The 25,381-nt window shown below is 36.6% G+C and overlaps 1 protein-coding gene and 1 pseudogene across 1 annotated transcript in view; one reads left to right on the top strand and one right to left on the bottom strand.

The window, feature by feature from the left end:
- Positions 1-2,055: 2,055 nt before the first annotated feature.
- The window catches only part of RSPO2 (R-spondin 2), a 158,099-nt gene continuing 134,773 nt past the window's right edge, over positions 2,056-25,381 (bottom strand). Inside the window, exon 5 of the mRNA XM_008569722.1 lies at positions 2,056-3,903. Within this exon, the coding sequence (XP_008567944.1) occupies positions 3,788-3,903 (116 nt within the window). The 3' untranslated portion in view covers positions 2,056-3,787. The remainder of the gene's footprint in view (positions 3,904-25,381) is intronic.
- LOC103588172 lies at positions 24,346-25,125 on the top strand (annotated as a pseudogene).

Genomic DNA, 25,381 nt, shown 5'->3' on the forward strand with positions numbered 1-25,381 from the left:
ATCTACTTCTAAAGCCATATTTACCCTTAAATTGTAGCCTTCATGGTTGTAGTACTTCAAATTGTACTACTTAAATTGTAATACTTCAAAAAGTTCATAGAAAAATAGAATTGAAAGATAATACAAATCTTTCCATGAACTTTTCAAAGTATCCTTATATAGTGAGCATGTCCAAGTTTATCATAAAGAAACCCTTGAAGATTTTACAATAAAAATCATCTCAGCCCAGTCCTTCCTTAAGGGACCCATGGGTGAAGAGGATGTTAAAAGGGCATTCTATTCTATGTAAAAAAAATTCAGATTTTATTCTATAAGGAACAGAGAGGTATTCAAAAAGGAGAACAGAACAAATATGTTAATAGAAAAATAACTGGTAGACATATAAAGGACTAATTGGAGGGAGTGAAGCTGGGAACAGGAATGATGTTTAATAATAATGGAACAGTCCAGAAGAGAGATAAAGAGGACCAAGCCTAGGATAAAGAAAGCAAAGAGGTGGGGAGAAATTTCAGATATTTCCAAGGCAGACTCATTAAAATTTAGTAACTGATTAGATGTAGGGAACAATGGAAGTAAATGACAAATACAAAGGTCTTTGTTTACCCTATGAGGCAGATAAAGATATTAACTATTAAATGGGGAAGGCAGGAAGGGGAATAGTTTTGGTGGCAGGCATAGGTGAATATGCTGATCACTTGCTTGTTTGCTCTTAGATCTACCATCTGCATCACAGGGAACTACATTACCCAGACTCCCCTACCCACTGAGTTCTCAGCAGATTTGAGAAATGGCAGGCACTGGTGGAAGACTGGAGGCTGGGAGGTGGAGGGAAGTCAGGATATTTATTCCTCTCTCACTTTGCCTCAGGCTACATTTCTTATGATCAGATCATCTGAGATTTCAGCTCCTTCCAGACAAGCATTCTGTCCTCAATTCCTGCTCCCTCTGTAGTTATAGCTCTAGCCTCAGCTATAATTCTAACTCTAGCTGGGTAGCCTGGGCTTCTGGATTCTAGAAACCTCACCTCTTCCTGTTATCTCTCTTGCCCTAGGAGTGACGGTGGCTTCCTGTTGTTGCTAATCTCCAGGTTGTCTTTGCCAACCCATTTTGGCTTCCTGTCACATTTATCACTTGTGTGACCAATTCCTGGTGTTAAATTCCCTGTTTGAAATACCTAGGCTGGTTTATTTCCTTGACAGCACCCTACCTGATACAGCAATGAACTGAGTTTTGTCTGCATCACAAGGAGACTCAGAAATCGAGTGGATGTGAATCAATTCCCCTAAGAATAAAAGTTTTAGCAAATAATGTCCAGGCATTAAACACTGAAGGAACTCATACTTTCATCAATATTTCTATTTTGTTAAGAAATATTTTTTGAAAGTTGTATTAACTATCCAATGAAAGAAATAATAACAGGTAACAACTGATGTAATACTCATTCTGCTGTGCTGACCATACTTTACACATTTTATCTAATCCCTAAAACACAATCCATACATATTTTAGTGCTTAAAGCACAGCCCTACAGGCAGAAAATATTTTTTTTTTCTTTTTTGTCTTTTTTCGTGACCGGCAACGGATCGCAACCCTCAGTGTCGCGCCCGTACCGGACCAGGACTGGCAACGGGATTGCAACCCTCGGTGTTGCGCCCGCACCTCGCTCAGCCAGTGAGCAGCCGGTCTGTATGTGGGATCCGAACCCTCGGCGGGAGCGCCACCGCGCTCCCAAGCGGCGCACTGTAGCAGTGCGCCACCGGGCCGGCCCAGAAAATATTCTGATTCCCATTTTACAGATTAAAAAAGACCCAGAGAGATTGTTAATTTGTCCCAGTCCACTGTAAATCTAGATGGGAACTCAGGCAGTCCTGCTCTAAAATCCCTACTCTCAACCACTACACTGGACTGATTTATAGCTAGCTAGTGTCCTAGATGTAATTACCAACATAAGTTTTTAAAATTTTTTGTCTGCTTTTTTTTTAAAGGACCATTGTTAAAGTGTTGAATATTTTTTCTAAATTATCTCTAAAGTAAAAAGAAAATGTCCACAAAAAATAATTTTGAAGTTTTTTAATGCACAAAAAGAACATCCCAGAAACAACAGGTATTGACTTATTAATGATGAAGCACTATATAAAGGAGAGCCCTCCCCACTTAGTAAATAGGAATATAGTGTAAATAGACATGAAAGAAAGTGAACACTTTAGGATTAAATGCAAACCCTAAAGTTGTATACAACATTCATATATGGCTTATTAGCTCATAGCAATAATATTTTCGTAATGATGTATATGACCACTTATACTTATTGGTAAGATGCTTTTGACTCAAAAGTTAAACAAAAATGCTGAAGAGGTAGCTTTGCTGATGCAAGGTAAGAAAAAGGCTTTACCTTGCTTTGGTTGTTTCCTCAAAATTCTGCAACCATTTATTTTTTGTTCTAATTTTTCCCTGGATCAGCCAGGAACATGATGATACTTTTAGAAAAAAAAAAGCCAATTCACAACCCTGTAAGAACCACTTCCCCAAAGTGAATAATGATGTTTGTTAAAAAACTGCTCTGAAAGTCACCTGGGAAGTTTCTATAGGGTTCTTCTCTGTCTTGGATATGAAATAGATTCTGGCTCAACAGAGATCTGTTAAGATCTGCCCATCAGTTGTAGGAATTCAAATTCTATGCATGGGCTCATGATGGTAACTTCTTCAGTGACTCAAGAATATTGGAATTGAAAATCAGGAAATGCTTCAAATTGAAAAAAGAAGAAAAAAGTCAGAAATAAGTTTGAAAAACTGTCTAGCTGGCCTGAGAAATTGCCTGATGAGAACTACAAGTGGCTGCTTGTAATTCCTCATGTTTTCCGTTGTGTTCTATAAGTCATCACATCTTAGCTTCAGAGAGCGTTTGGGCTCTGATTGCCAGATGTCACGTGCTGCCTGTATGTGGGGGACACATGGAGTGGGGAAGGTCTTTCAATATTCAAACTCTTTGACACTGGTCATTTGACTGTATATACAAACTAATTTATCCTATTCTTACAATGAGAAATAAAGTCACCAAAAAAAAAAAATTTTCAAGAGGCAACAAAACGCTTGTCAGTTCACAAAACTAGAACACTCAAGGTACTGGACAATGGTTACGAACCACTAGAAACAAAGTTACATATTAATCAGGTATGACTTGTTACTCACAAGAAAGCATAAATATACAGTAAATAAGAGCTTTATATGTAGCTCCAGCAGAATATGTACATTACAGCTGCTGTGAAACTGAGCAGAAATTCCGTGGCATATCCCCAGCTAAAAAGCAGTTTCATCGCATGACAGTTTGAAGGTAACAGATGCTGAGAACACCATGTGGTAACACTAAGCAGATATCCACGTAGACATTTATCCTTGAAAATGCACAATGTGAGAAATAAAGGTCACAAGTGAATAGCGCTTTGCCTGCCGAGCATCCTCTTTCACATAAATAGGCACAAGTCCGTTCTCTGGTGGTGGTCTGCAGCTTACACCTCTGGTGTGTCTGTGGTGTCAGGGACAGATTCTCACAGCCCACACTGAACCAAGTCATGGGCTGCACACTTACTCCCGCCTTCACGGTCTCCAGATTTGAATCAAAGCATAAATAGCACAGAGGCTGTGCGTGTGGCTCTTCCTTTCACAATATTACTGGAAATGGATACTGGTCAGAGCAGCAAAAATGCTGCACGCCAGTGTGCAGGAGTAGAGAGTAGCTTTGTGCACTTTTGCAAAAATCCCCCAGAATCCACCATATATCTCTTTCCTTTTACTGGTTAGCTCTGTCTGTAGCTAGGAAGACGCTGTGTTGCTCCTGGGCTCTTTCTATCAGCTTCCTCTTCTTCTTCTTGTTCCTTTTCTCCTTTGCCTTGGGTGTTCTCTTCCCTACAGTGGGGGAAAGAAGGAAAGAAATGAAGAGGTGTCAGAAAAGGCTCTTTCTAGGAAGGAAAATACAAAACACCAAGAGTTTTGCACAAAGCCCATCTGGAAAACATCACTCACAGAAAAAGCCTCAAAGAGAAAATTGTTCACATTAATTTTGATGGAATAATAATTTACTAAATTGGATATGCTGTCTAAAACAGAGACTGATCTTCCTGTTACAGGGAACTGGCATATTTAAAAACTTCCCAGCAGCCTGATCAGTCTTTCAAATATCATCCTGCCACAAAAATTCCATTTATCCCCTCCCACTTTCAACAACACTACCCTTTACTAGACATCTTTCTACAGCTGCACATGCCAGTGGGTCAAAAGAAAATAAGCATCTATCTACAGTAAATATACCAGAAGTTTCAAACTCCCCTCTCCCTGCCCCAAGGGGGGCAAAAACGTCTTGCTTCTTAACATTGTTCCCTCTGTGTTCTACAAATGCCAATATAGGAAGTGACATATGTGTAATACTTTATTTTCTATAAAAATTCATGAGAACATCATTCATATGTACCTTATTGCTTCTTATCCAACTCCCCTAGACAAGCTATTATTGAGAGCAAGATGAATTCTTGTTTGTTTTGATGAACTGGTGGTATGTGTCTTATTCTATTTCCCCTCTTTGCCTTGGACACTCAGAAACCCAGACACAAGCTAAATAGTTGAGGTTTTCCTCCATCAGGAGTTTTTGGATGCAGTTTTCCCTTTGCCTGTGTTTTACTTCTTCCATCATGAAGAATGTGTGGTTATGGTTTATAGCCTTACTTTATAAGGTCTCAACATTTCTTTGCAAGTATCTATACATAAGACAGTGAGAAAAAAACCATAAGAAATATAAGGCATTTGCTTTTGGTCCATTGCCCTCTTTGGGTTCTCATGGGATTGTTAGAACAGAAAAGGGCTTTTAAAGTCTTCTGCATTTTAGAGAATGTAAATCACCACTATACACCTTCAGTACAAGATTTTTCCTCAGTGGACTAGGAAAAAATCTCAGTTGTTCTTCCCTTCGTACCTGCTCTACTTCCAATCTTATGAGTATTGTATAGTTCTATAAGACTTAAGTTTTCCCTTCCTGTAAAGTGTAGCTATTGGACATCTCAGTAATCAGTACCGGAAACAGGACATTGAGTTTCATTTTCTTCACCCTTCCCATACCTGCACAACTCTGTATCCCAGACCCTTTCATAACAGGGCTATAGCTGGCCAACTTTACAATCCAGATAATGGAACAGGTGGATGATGTAAAAAATGACAAATCAGAGATTAGGGAATCACAGGCCTTAGGAAACAAAGTCATACAAGATTAAGGGAGTTATGAGATTTCTAAATAAGGGAGATGTTTCTCACTTTTCTTTCTGATCAGAAAGTGTCCGTTTTGTTTGAGGATGGAAAATAGTCTCATTCTTCAAGACCCTAACACAGTGATTGGCACATAGTTGATATTCAATAAATGTTTGCTAAGCAAAAATTTTATCACAAGAGATAAAGAATAACTTATTATTATTATTATTATTTTTTTTTGTCTTTTTCCGTGTCTGGCAACGGATTGCAACCCTCAGTGTTGCCCCCGTACCGGACCGGGGACCGGCAAACGGGATTGCAACCCTCGGTGTTGCTCCCGCGCCTCGCTCAGCCAGTGAGCGGGAACCAGTCTGCATGTGGGATCCGAACCCTCGGGCGGGAGCACCACCGCGCTTCCCAAGCGGCGCACTTATCCAGTGCGCCACCAGGCCGGCCCAAGAATAACTTATTTTTAATAGGACACTACATTAAAATAATGAGAACATGATCATGCCCTCAAAGGTCCTTGAAGTTAACTTCTGGTTCTCATTAAATTCTGGCATTAATGTTATAATGGCATTTTGCCATCTTTAAACGTAGTTAACCCTACCCAATGAAACCTTAGTCAAAGCCATAATTAATCAAAGCAGCTGTAAAGTTACAACTACTTAGTAACATTATCTCTAATGATGAGACACATCTAATGAGGGCAAAGATAAAATGCTTAATATAAAATAGCGTATTTATAAAGTTTTATAAAAAAGTCTTTCTTAGTTCTATATTTTCTCTAAAACACAAAAATCTTACTTGAATAAAATCATTGCTGACTACATTTTAAAAATTCATTGTTTATGCTTAATTTATATAAAGCCTAGAATTTCTTTTAAAAACAAATTGAAATTAAGTGAATGGAAAACTAAAGCTAACAGTCCTAGATTTTTAAGTGTTTTGTTAAAAATATACTGAATATATTTTATTTAAAGGCTTTTCACATCCGTGGTTTCAATTCTTCATGTAAAATTACGTAGTTGAAAGTTAAATGTGTACTACTTTCACTAACAGTAAATCTATGCAAAACGACTAGAAACACTCATTTTAAAATGGCCAATTTCATGTCATTTACACAATATATTGTTCTGATGTAATTGTCAATATCCAATGATCTTTGTGTTTGCTGGCTGATATGATGTTGTGTAATAGGAAGTTACTCAATACTTGCATAGAACAGTTGGTATCCTGGCCAAAAATTCAGCAATGCTTTTGAAAATTTATTTAAATAATGTTTCAAATTGTACAATTATTCCTTTGGCAATAAGTTATGTGTTATCAGTTCCAACCAGCAATGTTTTGGCGGCCCTAGTTAAAATCCTAAAGATTTTCTTCGGAAGTCTCTTTTAAATGACACCTCTTTGCTATTGTTTGGTTGGTTTTATTTTGGGGTAGTTGCATTTCTTGTGTAGGATATATTGCAAATACCAAAGAACTAAAATGGTTAGCCAAGATTTTACCACAGACAGGCCTAAATTAACTGAAAATATTTTGTGGTCCATAGTAGATTGTTCTGACTTGAAGCCCAATTCAAAGTAATAAAAGAATATTAAAACATAATTTAAGGTATAGAAAGAATCTTGCATACATTTCCTTCTGAACTTTACTAAGATTTTCAAACATGAGAAAAGAAATTAATCAGTAATATTAAAGCTAACAAAAAATATATTCCCGTTCTTATCTATATATTTGGAAATAAGTTATATTGGACATACAAGCATGTTAATTTCTGCTTCCACTTAATTTCTTTATATCTGTGGATATGAGATTAGACTCACAGAGCGACTTCTAGACTTCACATTGGTGCTTATTCTCAAGCACATACATACTGTACAGGAAGAATTTAAAGGCAAGCGTATGATACCAGTCAACCAAAGAGCAATTCAACTCATGGGTTTAACTTTCCAGTTCCCAAGAGAAGACTTGGAATATATCTGCCTAAGACTTTTAAAAAAAAAAAGCGAGTTTTATGAGATTTTCAGCCTCCAGCATGTCTAACTCTAATGAAAAATTCTGCAAATCTTTATCCTGGGTGCTATGAAAATGCAGTGAGTTTGACAGATCACAACTGAGTGAATCTCTTCAAGATCAGGCAGAATCAGTTCTCCAGAGCAGCTCTTTTCAGCACTGGTATGTGGATGGAAGAAGACTGGGTCAGACATTACTATTTTTAAGAAAGGCAACGTGATTTAATAAAGGCCACCTCTGGGAGGAAGAAAACCTGGTAGCCAGGCATAGTCCTGTAATTGAGATGTCTGGTAAGGTATTATATTTGGAACTCTTAGTTTCTACATTCATAGAATGAAGATGCTATGTCATCTTTCACTAGAAAGTCTTGAAAAAGTGTTCCCAGGATGAAAAAAAGACATGTAAAATATCACTGGCAAGACAGGATTACCATCAAAATGAATGAAGTTGGAAAGATACTATCAAAGCTACACTCTCACCAACATGATTATATTCACTTGCACACATGTGGAAATGGTCCAGGGAGATAAGCTGTCAACTCTTCTACAGAGAAAGGTGAACAATTCCTTATGGAAATACTAACACTCAGCTGTAGCTTACGGCTGCTAGAATGAGGATAGATTATTTTGAACCAAGATATCAGTCAGACTCATAAATTACATGAAGCTATGAAAATACCAACCCCACTGCCAGTCAGACCCTGATTCCATTCTTTCCTAAGTTCCCAAATTCAAGGAAGGTCATCAAATGGTTTTTCCTCTCATAGGTGTAGGTGAGAGTATTTGCATCATTGGCACAACAGTCCTGTACATCCCGCAGAAAGGCTCAGAGGCATCTAAGGTCTCCAGAATGATTACTGTTTGTTTTGAGAAAGATTTTCAATGGGTAAACATGATAAAAGAAAATTGAAAGGAAAATATAAGAAAGATAAAAGCTTCTCTACATAGACACACACAACCTGAAGAAAGTAAGCCACAATTTTGATGAATGTAATTAATTGTAACTACTGTTGTTATAGGCACAACTCTAACAAAAGTAATCACTTGAAACCAGGACTGATTTTTACTAAATGTTGATGAGTTTGTGATGCTCTGACTTGAAACCTGGGCTTCACTCCATTATGAAAATCACCATGGAAACTTGGGGATCACCTCAGAGAGACCGTCATCCTTCAAAACAACAAAGACTTAGGGACAAAAAGCCTGTGGAACCACCAACCTGGCAAATCTTGTCATACTTCAGAAGACACTCTGGAGGCAGAACTTAAGATGTTGCTTCCACTTCTAAAGTCACAAGGACCGAGTTGTACACCATGAATAGAAATCAGACCATTTCTTTCTTTCTTTTTTTTTTAATATGGGCAACTTGAGTTTGCCCAAGAATGAATAGCAATAGGGATTTTTTTTTTTTATTTAAGAGTGATTAATGAGTCTCTGGAAAAATGCCAAGTGGTTCCTAAAATATTTCAAAAGCTCATAATAAAAATACACAAAGTACCTAAATACAACTCATAAAGGAAATAAAAATACCTAAACAATCAATTCTTACAATTAAAAGTGCCAAATAAAATGAGATGCCACTGAAAAGATCTTAAAAGTAAAAATACCTAAAGCTGGTAAGAATGTGGTGAGACAGGAATCAGGATGCATTAAGAATATGAAATTGATATTACTTTTCTGGAAAGCCATCCAGCAGTGTGTACAAAAGCATCAAAAACATTCATAACTTTTGACTCAGATCTCGGATTCTATCCTAGGAAAATAATCTAAACTTGGACAAGGATAGGTATTTACCATAATACTAAAAATAATGTTACCTAAATGTCCTACTATACTTTTTCATGACCTCTTCTTTTTATTACTACTAAAGCAATAAAGTATATTTTCAACTATATATTGAAGTACTTTGTATTTTAAGGCCACAACAATTATTTCCAAGAACGTTACTAAAACTTATCATAAATGAGTATAAGAAAAAGCCTTCCTCATGTGGTGGTAAGTAGATTCTTTTGTGGAGTGATTGTTTGCAATTAGATCTAAGATAAAAGCTTAACAACTACTGACCTAAACACTTGAAATATTAAGAATGAATGTTAGTTCATGAAGTTTTCTTTTCTTTCTTTTTTTTTTTGTAATCTAGAAAGGAGTCCCAGTAGGCAAGTTTGATAAGCATGATGGGATCTACCACAGCATGTTCTATGTAACCTAAGATAAAAGTCTTCCCACTGTCCATAATAGTTCAGAATAACTCCTTTATTTAACTGACAAAAATTGTGTATACAGTCATGCATCACTTAATGACAGGAATATATTCTTTTGGTAAACATCGTATAGCATACTTACACAAACCTGGATGGTATAGCCTGTTACACACCTAAGCTGTAGTCATTACAATCTTATGGGACCATTGTCTTATATGCGGTCTGTCATTGACTGAAACATCATTTATAGTGCGTGACTGTATTTACGGTGTACAACATGATGTTTTGATGTATGTTCAAGGGTACTTCAAAACATTTATGGAAAAAATAGACCTGAAATATAATATAAATCTTTCCATGAACTTTTTGAAGTGCCCTTATACATACTGTGAAATGATTATTCAAGTTAACACATCCATCACCTTACATGCTTATATTTTGTGTGTGTGGTGAGAGCATTTAAAATCTACTTTCTTAGCAACTTTCAATGGGCTTTTTTATTTACATCAGAGAAAAGCAAATCAATTTTGGCTCCTTAACAGAACACAAAGCTCCTTAAGTGGCATTTTTAGTAACATCCATCTTTTTTTTTTTTTTAGAAATACACTACTTTTCACTAACTACACTTCACAGATAGCTAGCCATCTTTTGAAAAGACTGGCAATATCTAATCCTTCAATAGTATTTTGCTATGATCAAATTTAACAAACCACATATTAAGGAGAGTTTATAGAACATGTTAGTTTTGAGTAATAACTTTAAAAAATTCCAAGTGGTCACCTAATCATTTTATCTTCATAAAAGATATTGTGCATTAAAAATGTACAGTCTGGAGATAACTTACAAGTAGTTGTTTTTCTTACATTACTGGTAGAGAGTGACAACCATACAAAATAAAAATTGACAAAAAAGACTTCTCTAAACATAGAAACATGACAATCATTCAGAATACCAGAATTCAGAATACTTACTACCTGCACAGATTTACACTAATTTATAAAACCTGATTCAATAAGCCAATTTGAGTGAATGGGAAGCTTTTGATTATGTGTTACTGTTCTCTAAAATTGTGCCATTTTTTTTATTGTTAAAAGAAGCCATTCCATTTTTTTGTTTGTTTGTTTTTAAGACTTCTTAATTCTTCTTATATAAAACAATTAATTAGGCTTGAGACCCATTATCCATTTTGTTGACAGGAAGTCCATCTGGTTTTAAAATCTTGTTTCATGTTCAAAATAATGAAAATGTAAGAATAGCTCATCTTGAAGATCGCCCGAACCTTTACGAATTAATTATATTACGACTAAGGTTTCCTGTACTCGGTATTTAAAAGTTCCTCATTTTAGAACTCTGAAGAAAATAATTGTTCTTCAGCTGTACAATGTAACTTTTAAAGGGGAAATAAAATATTCCCAATCCCCCACCAACTCACTTGAAGCAATAAGAACACTTTCAAAATAATGTGAATGAGACTTGGGTTTGTCCCACATAATGTTGGTCACTAGTTGATTTAACTTAAGCTCTTTGATATCTGGTATCTCAAAAACAAAACACAACATACAGTTCAAAGACAGAATTCTGTGGCCCTTAAGATGCATAAGAATAAATAGAGAGGTGGTTTTAAAACTTTTTTTTTTCATTAATACTTTAGGATAATTATGAAGGACAAACAGTTTCAGGGGACAGGAAACTAAAATACTACTGTCTGCTGTTTCTGTGAAAAAATACATAATTTTACCACAAGGGGGCAATAATTCACTTTTACTGTAAGTATTGGCGAAGAGTTATGGTTTTTTTTAAAAAAAAAAATGTACAGGGGAGCTTTGGGGCTCTAACATCTTAACTACTTTCTTTTAACCACAATTGGAGGCTTTTTTTTTCTTCCTTCTAGCCAAAGGTAAGCTCTGTAGTGAACTAAAGAGAAAATGACAGGACCCAAGTGCCATATAAGGAAAAATAGCACTGCTGTTAGAAAGACGTCTAAGGGTAAAGGGGACCAATGAGAGAAGATAAATCTGCTATTCAAATAGTGATTTGGGGGGAAAGCATTATTCTTAAATCCAGGTTGCCATTTTCCAAGGGAAGTTAATCTGAATTTCCTTCAAAGAACAGGTCTTTTTCTTGAGTCTCTCTTTTATTATTTTTATAAAAATACAGTTATAAAACTAAAAATAATCTTCACTGTCTTCTGGGCAAGGAAGCACACATAGATTTGACATCAAGGATGAAAACAAATCATTTGGGGATGATTCCTGACAAGGGATTCTGACCAAGTTGGCCTCTCAGCCGCACGATCAGTTGGCTGTATGGGGAGTGGGGGGAGAGACACTTTCTATACCCTGCTCTACTCTAACTCCGCAAAGTGGTTTAGGTGTAAAGCAGGTGAAGCACGGAAAATCCAGAGTGGCCTACCCAAGTTCCTACAGCTAATTAGTAGCAGAGCTGGGCTTGCAGCACAAATTTCAGTTTCTTTCTTATATACTTTTCCAGCTTTAAAGGTCACTGGATAAGGATATAGTTATGGAGTCATTTTTCAAAAAAAGGCAGAGAAGCATTAGAAAACAACTAACAGTACTCAAAGTTCTACAAGAAAAGTCATTGACTTCATCCTGTGAAAACCCTTTATGAACTGTTAAGTATGGCATAAATAACTTATCTGTAACTCGAGCTTTCTGTAAGTTTACACTGCATTCATTTGCTTATTCTTTTTCTCACCTTTTAGCAGATAAGTTTCTTAAGTAGCATGAGTTGGTGGACATTTCTCCTATGTACCATGCACTGTAAGTACTTTATACACATTCTAATTTAATTGAATATTGTGAAAAAATGTAAGTACTCGATCCATGCTGCCAGAACGTTGTACAGCTACCTGCCCTAAATGTATTTAAAATAAATAAACTTTTCAGAAACCATCAGGTTTATTTGGTACTCTTAAATTAAATCAGAAAAAGGCATCAGGTTTTGTGGAGAAAATGATACAACTGTTTTCATTTGATTAGGAGCTATGGGATAACTAGAAAAGAACTTCAAGTTTCTCCATAGCTGACTTCATCCTCTATAGATGACTTCATACTATAAAAGAAGGTACCTTTTAGGATAATTCCATTAGAACAAGAGAATTTAATACTTTCTTCTTGGTCTTAAATCAATAACCATTAACTAAAAAAAGTGGTCCAAGAAATGACATCCAGGACTATCATATGGCAAGCATTTATTTAATTTGGATTCAACACAACTCTTATGAAACTTGAAGACACTCAAGTGAAAAGAAAGTTAGTAATGATTTTTTATGTGGTAGGTGTATAGAGCATGGGTTATCAACCCGAACCTATGGCTCACCTAAGAGGCAGGTCTTATGTGAAGACAATCAACACAGGATAACAGGAGGGGATGCGTGGTCCATGAAGGATCATAAGTGCATTCCCTCCCGCTGTGTCCTTGTAGCACTCTAAACCTTTCTTATTGTAAAATTTACTACCTTCTATTGTGATTTTGTTTGGCTGCATATTATGGCTACTGGTTTGTGAATAACTAAAAACAGCTACAATTTAATGCAAATATGTACCATAGAGTCTTGGTTAGAGTCTTTCCAAAAATCAAGTTACAACATTCACTCAAACTTACCTCAACTAAGAGTTAGGGCAAACCTAGATGGGTTAGATCTAAACACTGAATGTGGTCAGGAACCAAAGCCATCTGGTCTTTGTCATCCATCATAAAACAAACTCCCCTGCTCTTCCTGGGCTCCCATATGGCTTCCGTCCTCAATTTCCACTTTATACATGGTCAACATAGGCTATCCTAGGCCTGAATAAACTCCGTGACTCTACAGCTTACATCCCTTTTATAACAGCCTCAGTCTCTGTACTTCAATTACATATTCTCAAGAGAAGAATTCAACATGCCTTGGTCTTTCTGCAAGTTAAACCACAGAGTCATGGATGCCTGGCCAGCCACTGGATCACTCCCAGATCTAGTCTGGAGGAGCAGGGAAGAGTAACATAATACGAGACTGGGCAGACGTCTAGAATACAAGGTTAAGAACATGGGTTTAGGAGTCGGACAGACCTAGATTCAAAGCAGAGTTATGCTGCTTAGAAGCTAGTGATCTTGGACCAGTTTCTTTGTCTAAACCTTAGATTTCTCAGTTGTGAACTGGTAGTAGCAATGATGCCTGCTTCAGCATTGCTGGGAGGGGTAAAAGAATGTGTATAAAGTTCCAAATATTATACCTGGCACGCATATGCTAAATAAATTATAGTAACATAGATGATGCCTTATGTGTATTATTTCTAGTCCTTACAACAACCTGCAAGGTAAGCATTATTTCCCTTTGGCCAATGAAGAAACAGGTTTAGAGAAGTTAAATAAATAGCTCAAAATCACATAGTTCAGCAGTGATTCAACCAACATCTGGCAGATTCTAAAACCTATACTCTTTTCACTATACTCTTTGGATCCCTTGTGCCCAGCAAAAGGCCTTTGATCTCATAATCATTTAAATGGCTGCTGAACAAACAAATTAATAAGTAAATACTAGGCTGGAGAAAGGCATCAACCTCCTGCCCAGCGCCACACAATGTCAGGGTTCCCTCGGGTCCCATTAGCTCCCCAGTGGGCCTGGCCTACAACCTATATTTCTCCCATTAATTATTCCCTAGGGTTAAAGCATTCAAAGCCTCAGTTTCCTGGGGTCAAGCAACACATTTGAGCAGCTCCAAGCTAGAATCAACAGTGTGCCCTTGGCAAAACCCAAAGGAAGAAAACACAGGATGCTTATTTTTCAGCTGGGAGTCAGAAGAGGTTTAGACCTGTGGTTCTAAAAGCCAGTTCATAGGCCAGAGGTAGTAGAATCCTTCAGGGAACTTTTTTTTCTTTTCTTTTTTTTTTTTTAAATATAAGTTCCCTAGACATGCACCAAACTCCTGAATAAAAGCTCAGGGTTTTTTTGTTTTGTTTTGTTTTTTTTAAGTTTCATAGTTGATTCAGTGTGAAGTTAAAATTGCATGCAAGTCTACAACATAAAGCTCTGCTGCAAAGAGAGTGGACAGGACAGAAAAGGGACTTTGGAATAGGATAAAGAAAGAAGTGGGCAGTGACAGTACTTCAAAATAAATGGCAAACTTTTTCTCAATTGTGCTGCGAATCGACCTTCCAAAATGTGAAATGAAGTAAACCTCTTTCTGTTTGGACTCCCTTCCCTAGGTTTTTTAGTGATACCCCAAAAAGAAAGCAAGCACTGATCAAACTGCCATGTCAGGAGGAACACACACACCCACGAAAGGGACCCTTCTCTTTATGCTACAGCCGAAGTGTTGCAGGTCATTCACGTGACAGCAGATTCATTTCTCCTGCAGTTATACTCCAGAAATTTGGATTACTCTACAGAATATCTCAATTTATTCAGTAAACAAGTTCTGTTATGCAAGGCAATCTAGTTCACAAAAATTCTAAGGAGTTAGCAAAAACAAAATTGCAGTTGAAAACATTAAAACTATAATCAAGTTTGGGGCTTCTTCCTAATTAGGATGCAGAATTTGCACTTCAAAAATTGGAAAGTTAAAAAAAAAAAAAAAAAAAATTGGAAAGTTAAGAAAAGTACCTCTCAGGGGCCAGCCCGGTGGCGCACTGCTACAGTGCGCCGCTTGGGAGCGCGGTGGCACTCCTGCCGAGGGTTCAGATCCCACATACAGACCGGTTCCCCCTCACTGGCTGAGCGAGGTGTGGGCGCAGCACCGAGGGTTGCGATCCCGTTGCCGGTCCCGGTCCGGTACGGGCGCGACACTGAGGGTTGCGATCCATTGCCGGACACGAAAAAAAGACAAAAAGGAAAAAAAAAAAAGAAAAAGAAAAGTACCTCTCAGTCCAGCTGACACAAATACCAGTGGTGTCAAGATGTTATGATGAGCTGGATTACAGAAAAAAGGAAAGAAAAGTTTTCTTTTTTCAGAAAGGTGCTATCTGTAAGTTTCTTCCAAATTATTAAATCATCATCATCATCACATAGATGTAAGCTATGTGCCGGGCACCAAGTGTTTCACATATATTAACTCATTTCATATTAAAAATGTCCCTGTGACGTAGATACTGTGTTTATCCTTATTTGTCAGAAGAGGAAACTGAAGATCAGAGAGGTTAAGAACCTAAGATGCCACAGGCAGTGAGTGGTGGAGCTGGGACTCGAACTCACGTAGTCTACAGTCCGATCTTACACTCTTACCCATTGTGCTGGGCTTTCTCATCACCCTCATGGTATAATGAGCATGATATTCTAATGGGGAGAAGAGGGAAAAGGAAGCCACTGTTACCCTCTCCTCTTTAATCATAAACTCCTTCAGACCCCATGGACTGGTCATTTAGTTAAACGGCTGGACCATGAAATTCATAAAACAGAGCCTAAGGCCATCAATGGTTTGATATAAGACCAGGATAATCAAGGGTATATTTTGTTATTCTTGTAAGGAAAGTAAACAAACATTTGCCAATATAAATATTCTCTGTTTACAAGTAAAGAACAAATGTTTTGGTCAATGTAGAATCTTTGTCAACCACCCAAGTAGCAGCAATGGATTTCAATTAGGGGAAAAATATTTGACCAGGAACTCTAAAAAAACATGTTCAACAGACCTCATGTTGAACATCACATTACAGATATCACATTTCTAAGGTTTCAAAAAATCTACAATCTTGCTGGATTATCTTGAATCCTGATATCTTTGCCTGTGACTACCAAATACCATTTTTTACTAACATCCAAATGTTTAATAAAATGGGTAGTGTGGGTTGAATGTGTCCCCAATGGTTCATGTATTGAAGACTTAATCTCCATTGTAACAGTGTTAAGAGGGTGGGAAATCCCTTTACGGTAATTAAAAGGTGGGACCTTTAGGAGATAATTAGACTGTAAGGACAGTACTCTCATGAATGGATTAATCCATTGATGGCTTAATGGGTGGTCAAGGGCATGGTTCTGATGGCTTTATAAGGACAGCAAGCAAGCAGGTTAGCTCTCTAGCTCAGCCCTTTCATCATGGGATGCCCTGCATTGCTGTACAGAATCACCACCCACAAGAAGGCCCTCACCGGATATATTCCCTGGCCTGTGGACTTCCCAGCCTCTGAACTGTAAGAAATAAATATTATTTCTTTATAAATCACCCAATTTCAGGTATTCTGTTATAAGCAACAGAAACAAAGTAGTACAATGGGTTTATTTCTCCTCAACTGAAAATGGTATTTCACATTTTAGAAAAAGTAGACTGTTAAGCATAATATAAACTAAAATCAAAGTTTTTATACCTGTGTACATGCATACATGCAACAAATATCTGTAATAAGATTTCTAAGCCTTGCTTATTGTTATCCTTTTATCTCTATGTTCTTATAAGTTTAACTCACGTGTTAAAGGAAAGCATGCAAAAATCAAAGATTTAAAAATTACGTCAAAAAATGTAAGATGTTGTGAGAGTTATTTAAAATGAATCACCACTGCAACAGAGGTATCCAAAAGGAGATTCACATTCCAAACTACCATAATTTCAGCAAAAGACATTACCTGGAGTTTGACAAGGAAAGCTAAACAAGGAATATCAGTGAGCTATCATGTGATACAAAACAAACTTAGCACAGCAGGCTCAAGGACCTGTACAGAAATGTGAGTTCAACAGATCAGTGCAATCAAATTAAAGTACATGAAACTCAACAGCAAGAAAACAACGTGATTTAAAAAAGGGCAAAGGATCTGAACAGACACATTTCTCAAAAGAAGAGATACAAATGACCAACAGATATATGTACAATTGCTCAACATCTCTAATCATCAAGGAAATGCAAATTAAAGCCACGATGAGCTATCACCTCACACTTGTTAGAATGGCTGTTAGCAAAAAGACAAATTGCAAGTGTTGGTGAGGATGTGGAAAAAAGGGAAACCTCGTATGCTGTTGGTGGGAATCTAAATTAGTACAGCCATTATGGAAAGAGTATGGAGGTCCTCAAAAAAAACAAAAAGAATTACCAAACAATCCAACAATCCCACTTTTGGGTATATATCCAAAAGAATTGAAATTGGTATGTAGTAGGGATATCTGCTTTCTCATGTTCATAGCAGCGTTATTCATGGTAGCCGAGATATGGAAGCAACCTAAGTGACCATCAATGAATGAATGAAGAAAGGAACTATGGTGTATATATGTATATAATGAAATACTATACAGACGTATAAAAGAAATTATGTAACTCACAACATGGATGGAACTGGAAGACATTATATTAAGCCAGACACAGAAAAACAGATACTGTATAATCTCATATGTAGAATCTAAAAATGTCAATCCCGTAGAATCAGAGTAAAAAGGTGGTTGCCAGAGGCTGGGGGTGGAGAAGGGAGGGATGGAGAAAGAGAAGATGTTGGTCAAAGGATATAAAGTTTCAGTTAGACTGGAGGAATAAGTTTTAGTGACCTATTATGTACTGCATGGTGATCACAGTTAATAATAATTGTATACTTCGAAATTGCTAAAAATAGATTTTTAATATCCTCACCACAAAAAAGGATAAGTTGTTTGCTTGATCAAATATTCTACAATGTATACATAGATCAGAACATGACATTGCACCTAATAAATATACGTAATTGTTTTTCAATTAAAAATAAAGTTTTAAAAAGTCCATGCCTGTAATAGTGAACAGGAACAGTCTCAGACACTGAGGTGGGAAATAAGATAGGCACTGCCCATTTAGTATGCTTAAATACTGCATGCTATTAGGCTTTTGACAATTCAAGCCAGCTGATCCAAATAAGGGTACCAAAAGTTAAAAGAACATTGATAAAAAATAGTAACATTAAGGAAAGAATACAGAGAATGCTTTGCCAAGAAACAAAAACAGATGCCAATGCTCACAGGAAATGCAAAAAAATTACCTTTTAAAAATAGAGCTGTTTTCTAGCTTTAACTATGTTTCTGATCAAAAATAGATAAAATTAGAGCTACAAAGCTAAAACAAAGCCATAATAACTCTTTTATCTGTTAGGGAAGTTAGAGACTGGGTTACTGAGAACAGATGTGAAAAAGGCTTCTTTCCTACCATTTTCAAAAATTAGGTAACCATGTTTCTGACAGTAGCTTAGAAATTAGAAAACAAGGAATAAATTAAGAAACTTCTAGATATTGCTTCTAATCAGTTTGATTCTAATACAAAACATACAAAAGGTATGGGTGAGAAATGTTAAAGAAGATTAATACTTAAAAATACTTTTAAACTGCCTGTTATTTGTGGGTTTTCCAAGTCTTCCTATAAAAAAAAATTTCAAATTCCACCAAAATAATACCCCAGCTAATCATCTAAATTTTATTAAAAGATAGATTCTAACATAAATCAAGACTTTCTTTAAAAGGCAATTATAGTCATGTTTTAATGACCCTCATTTAATCTTAAATTCTGGGTCATTGACAGTTTCAGTAGCAATGAAGTAGGTCACCTTTAAAATTGCAGACACTGCACAATTCCTCTGAGATGTGTATGTCTGTGTTCATACGTACGTGTGTATATAAAATGAACTCCTCCATGGAAAACATCTGAGCATACTGGTGAAAGGACAGTTTACATCCACATAAGTGTATGTATGTTCATCTTCTAGCATAAAATTATATATATTTTTAGGATTGTGACCAAAAAATTACAAGTTTAAAATAAGACTAAACATTCTGGAGAATTAGAATTTATAAACTCAAGAAGAGTTGCAAAATTCCTATAGTAAAGGCTTACAGTTTAAAGTCACACCTAATCAATGTTATTTTTCAGGCTCCCACGAAGAATATTTTGCACTGAATAGCAAAGCCTCTTGAAGGGTCCCATTTTTACAATAAGGTGAAATAATTCCTATTTACTATGGGCAGAGCATAACTTAAGATCTCTCTCCCAAGGCCGGCCCAGTGGCGCACTCATTAGAGTGCAGCGCTTGGAAGCGCGGCGGCGCTCCCGCTGAGGGTTCGGATCCCACATGGAGACCGGTCCGCTCACTGGTTGAGTGCAGTGCGGGCGCGACACTGAGGGTTGCAATCCCGTTACCGGTCACAAAAAAAGACAAAAAGAAAAAAAAAAAATCTCTCTCCCAGTTCCTGTATTTACAAACAAAATATGGAAATAACCAAAAATTGCGATGAGGCAGGTTGTGTGTGTGTGTGTGTGTGTGTGTGTGTGTGTGTTTTAAGTTTTTACCTTTTATTATGTTCCATTATACAATTTTACATAGTACCATTATTATTTTAAGCAATAATTAAGCAAATCAAATTAATGGTTTTGAGATCTACTTTTCAGCATATAGATTTACCTTAAAAAGTACAAACCAAGCACAGTGGTGCAATTTTCCAGGCACTTTCAAGTTGCTTAAATATTTACAAATATGTAAGCACCCTGTTTGAAAGCATGAAAATTTTGGTGCCAGGAGGAAACACTTCATGCATAACAAATCTTTAAATTTGCACAGCTCCGAATATTCCTGAGAAAGGTCAGTCTCACTGTCATTTACAACTGCATTTCCTCATACTTCAGCATATCTTGGGGAACCATAACCTCTGTCACTCGATGTACCACTAATTGCACAAAATACATGTAATGTGTTGCTCATCCAAGGAGAATGCATTGTGTGTTCTTGTAATATCTGCTCATAGATAACGTCAGACAATTCTTTCACCATATCTCTGAAGTTTGACTTTAGCCCTTCATGGTACTCAATTTGATCCTCTTAAATTAGCTGCTCATTTAGTTCAAGTGCAATGCTGCATGTTTGTATGAATTTCCTAGACATGTCTTTCAACTCATTCACTTTCTTAGGTGGATACTTGCAGGCTTGACTGTCATTTAAGAAAGCCCTCGCATATGCTAATGGACTGGCATTGACTGCACAGAAACACAGCCCTGCAATTTAAGTTGGAGTTGAATCAAATCCACCAGGAGAGAGAGGGAAAGAAGGAAGGGAGATGCACGTTAGATGCAGAGTGGTTCTCTCTCTTTCTTAAGGATGAGATTTCAAAAAGGCATAGAATTTAGAAATGATTAATTATTATGGCTACCATTCAACTCAAACACACACTGGCTTAGGGGACTATTTTATAAATGCCTCTCATTTAGAAGTCATTCAGTAAGGTCACCAAAATGGCAGGCAAAACATTTTATTCATGATAGGATGTAATTTTTGAAGCTACTTGTTAGGGCTTATAAGTTGCTATAAAAATTGCTCTGTCATAGATCCTATCCAAAAGATTTCCATAATAGAAATACCAAAAAGACTAAATCATAAGGAGTTACTGAAAACATAATCCTCTAGGGAAGTCTACAATGGAGAGGTTAGAAAAAAATAGCAATATTTGGATCACATGCAAATTTTGTTCTCAGCATTAAAGTTAAGGTAAAAAGAAAAGTAACCTTCAAACATTAATCTTTCTCATTCCATAAATTGTGCATTTCTCAATTTGAGTACACTGGTTGAAATACTATGGATTTCCCATTGAGATAATGAGTGTTTCCTGGTGTCAGCAAGATTTTATTTTAGAGGTAGAAATTAGATGGGTCCCCATTAAGGGTTATATGAATGCTAGTGTTATGCAGGTAAAGTGTTACTTCCTCAAATGTCACTCTGTGGGAATTTTACATATTGTCAGCTAAAGTTGGTATATGACTATTATGCATACATTCAAAACCAAACACAATAAGTTAAAATATAAAGTAGATCTGAAAAATGAAGTATTCACACATACATGTGGTTTAAGTATAAAGTGGTACAATCTTTCTAAAATGCAATAGACAGCTGTATCAACCTTCTATGTATAAAAAAGTGTGCACTGTTGGACTCACTTATTGCAATTAGAGGACTCTAACCTGAGAAAAATCTTCAAAATGCATAAAAGGATTTCAACACAGATAGTCACTGCAGATTTATTTATATTAAGTAAACAGGAACTCAACACAGAGGTTCAATACTGAAGGAATTGTTTGGTAAATACAATATGCCCTAAGATAGATTATACAGTCATTAAAGTTATGTCTTTAGTGACTCTTTAATAACTGAAAAACACACTTCTGACCTAAAATAAATTTTTTGAAATCAGTTTCTAAGACTGCAGAAACTTACTTCAATGAGTGCATTACATGCAAGGGGTCTTTAAAGAGTTTATGGAAAGATTTGTATTAGCTTTTAATTCTATTTTTCCATAAACGTTTTGAAGTACCCTTGTATATATATACACCTTTAAAAAAAGAAGAAAAATGAGTTATTTATTTCTCAGTGGGGAGATAATAGGTAGTGGTTGTCTTTCCTTTGTACGTTTCTGTACTGCCTAGGTTTTTCTCATGTCACCTATAAAGAAATTATTCTTACTTGGATTGCTAAATTCTGAACAGCAGAGGCCAGAGACCTAAGTGCTAAGAGAAAGTAACTGTCAACTCAGATTTGCACACCCAGCAAAACTATCTTTTAAGAGTGAAGGGAACATACAGATATTTTAAGACATAGAAAAACTGAGTTTACTACAAACCCTCAATAAAGGGAATTTCTGAAGGATGGTCTTCAGGAAGAAGGAAATTGATCAAAGGTGTAAATGTGGGATACAAGAAGAAATGCTGAGGGGGACAGGAGCAGAGAGGGATTTGAATATATAGGTAAATCTGAACAAGCATTGAGTATATCAAACAATAAAATAATATCAAATCATGGGCCTAAACCTCAAGGTAGAATTAAGTACTGCACAATATTACCCTATTCAGGGAAGGGGGAGTAGGGTGATAAATATTAAACAATTGTAAAGTCCCTGTATTGTTTGGAAGGATGTATGCAACTCCAATAAAAATTCCTAAAGGATTTTACATAACTTTGCTGATTTTAAAAATTCTATGAAAGATCTAAGAGCCAAAATAGCCAAGACACCTTTGGGAGAGAAAAAAAAAAGTGAGGAGACTTGCCCCAGACTTAAAAATGATCATAAATGTATAGTAATTAAGACAGTATGGTATCAAGAAGGGACTAATAAACAGACCAATTTAACAGAACAGAGACCACACTTATGCATATACAGAAGCTTGATAGGATAGAGCAGTGTAAAAAGAATAGGCTATAAAATAAATCGTGCTAGGATGATTGGTTATTCAAAGAGAGAAAAAATAAATTGTATTTCCAGCTCACACCTAACATACAAAAATAGGTGAATTAAAATTTTAAACGTAAATGCAAAAAATTGAAAACTTTTAGCACAAAATATAGGAGAATATAGAAGTCAGGAAGTCTTCCTCGAAATGCCATAAAATATAAGTACATACAACTACAATAAAATTAATATCCTCCATTCAAAAAAGACAACTTTAAAAAAATTTTTGATGTTAAAATTGACATGTAACTTTTAAAACAACAACAAAACTTGAGACCAGAAACTGACTTTTCCTGACTTAATTCATGACTTATTTCAGTAATATAACTGAAATGCTAGATTACACTGTTCCTTCCTGGCCGTCCATCACAACTCCTCAGTATGGTTTCAAAAAAGACAACTTTAAAAAGGGTGAAACAAGCCTCAAACTGTGAGAAGGTATTTAAAATACACAAAAGAATTATATTTAGAATATTTTATTCAAAACTCCATATCATTTCATTTATACAGAAGTAAAAACCTATATAAAACTAAGCAATATGTTGTTTATGTATACATAAATGTCTTAAAAACTATAAAGAAAGGAAATTACTAACAGAAAGATGAGGGCAGCACTTACAAAGTGCCTTAATACATTGTGAGGAAACCCAAGCTAACCACCAGGAGAGACGTGCAGAGAGAACTGCCCATCCAATATCCAGTTGTTCCAGCTCTGCCAGCTAAGGAGCTGAACATGGGACTAAGAAGCCTTCAGATGGACTAATCTTCAGCAGTCAACTACCAGGGGGAGTGCCCCCACGTGAGAGCCTCCCAGTTGCAGCCTGTCGACTCTCAGATGCATGCAAAATGATGATAAATTTGTTGACCTTAAGCTAAGTTTCGGGCTGTCATGCAGAGAACAGACACGATCCTATTGGGAAGACTGAAGTGCCTTGCACATCCTCTTCAATTTGATGTTTCTGCTGTCAAGTGCATGTGTACCCATTACAGTGGGATTTGATGCACAAATTCACAAAGTTTTTCAAGTTGTTATAGCATGGGACACCCATAAAGACAACTTAGCTGGGTACAAGATTAGAGAGTTACGTTCTTCACCTTTAAAACTTAGATGCTACTCCATTACCTTTCCTTTCTTGTGGGGGGGAAGGGGCGGGGGGGGGGACACTAAAACTAGAACTCTGAGGACAGCTTAATTGTGATTTTTGACCTTTGGATACAAAGTGCTTTCTTTATAGATGGATAATTGTGGGGTTTTTCTCTTTATCCTTTATATTCAAATGTTTTCGCCAGGCTGTGTCTATATGTAGAACCCTTTTTCATATATTGAGTTCTTTGATACTATAAACCCAGGCCATTTTTCAACTTAATTTTTGTTGTTGTTAATATCTATCATCTTTTCCATCACCATTTTCATGACTTTGTCTTTATCTTCTAAAATTCTGCTAGAGTCTTCCAAGTGTTTCCTCCGTATTGTTAATCTGTTTTTCAAAGAATCAATTCTGGACACTAAAGAAATTGCATTTCCAGAGCAAAACACATCCAGCAGGATTGAAAATGGGCACTCCATTGGAATCCATGACAGGCCTTCCATCCCCGATTTCAGAAACCCAGATGAACAGAATGGTCTCAGAGATCCCCAGCCAGACCCTTTTATCAACATGATTGATTCCAGCATGAACTTGATATGACAGGATCCAGCTAGTCCCATACAACAGCATGCTCCTCGTGACTCCTCAGCCACACATTTTAATCAACATGGGTGAGGCCAGCATGCACTTGATGCCACAGCAGCAAGCCAATTCCCCAATATGGAAGCAGCATCAAGAACATACCACATTTGCCCATAAACAGTATGAAGAGCTGGAGGCTCTGTTTAGCCAGACTATGTTCCCAGATAAAAATTTCCAGAAGGAACTAGCTTTGAAACTCAACCTACTGGAGTCAACAGTGAAGGTTTAGTTAAGGAACAGATGCTTCAAATTAACGAGGCAGTCGCAATCACTAAAGCCACCAAACCAAATCCTTCCAGCCAAAAAGAATATGCCCACCTCAATGAGCACATCCTCCAACCTTTATTCTCTTTTTCCTGTGGTTTCAGATTTCTGCAGCTCCATCCCACCTCAGACCTTAGGCCTTTCCAATGAAGCATGGGACTCTATCTTCACAGAGTCTCTCACAAGTGGTTTCCAAATGCAAGATACTCAGTTGGAGAGGCTGGTGACCTTAGTTCGTGCTTTGCATTCTGATGCCTATGATATAGCACAAATCATAGAACTGTACAGTTTTCCTGATGAGGTCGAGCTATCCAGCTCTTCTTCCACTGTCCATATCAGTGTCTCTTACACACAAGGCCCGGGTTCTTCTCTCAGTACTTTTGCTGGTCCAGCTGTAGATCTATCTCCTGGGTAAATCTGGTCCAGTGTGACAAGCCAAGACTTTGCAGCCTATAGTCTAAGAGACAGCCTGGAATTCCAGAGCACTTCCAGTATGGTATACCAGGACTTCTGTGATCAAAATCTAGTAAATACCAAATAATTTAGAAAAGAAAAAAAAAAAATCTCTGTAACTTGAAACTCCCCAGATTTTAATTTGGCTACTCTACATTTAGGTTTCCTTCAGTTCTTCATCTTACCTAACCTCCCTTTTAATTTGATCATGTTGTCCCTATCTCTCAACCTGTTCACTATTGCTTTCTAACCTATTTTATAAATTATATCTTCCCTGCATCCTATTGGGGACAAAACTTTTACTAAGCTTTTCTTCTGTTCTTATATATATATGATAGGCAATA

Source organism: Galeopterus variegatus, unplaced genomic scaffold (genome assembly GCF_000696425.1).
Source record: "Galeopterus variegatus unplaced genomic scaffold, G_variegatus-3.0.2 Scaffold28, whole genome shotgun sequence".
NCBI classification, from domain to species: domain Eukaryota; kingdom Metazoa; phylum Chordata; class Mammalia; order Dermoptera; family Cynocephalidae; genus Galeopterus; species Galeopterus variegatus.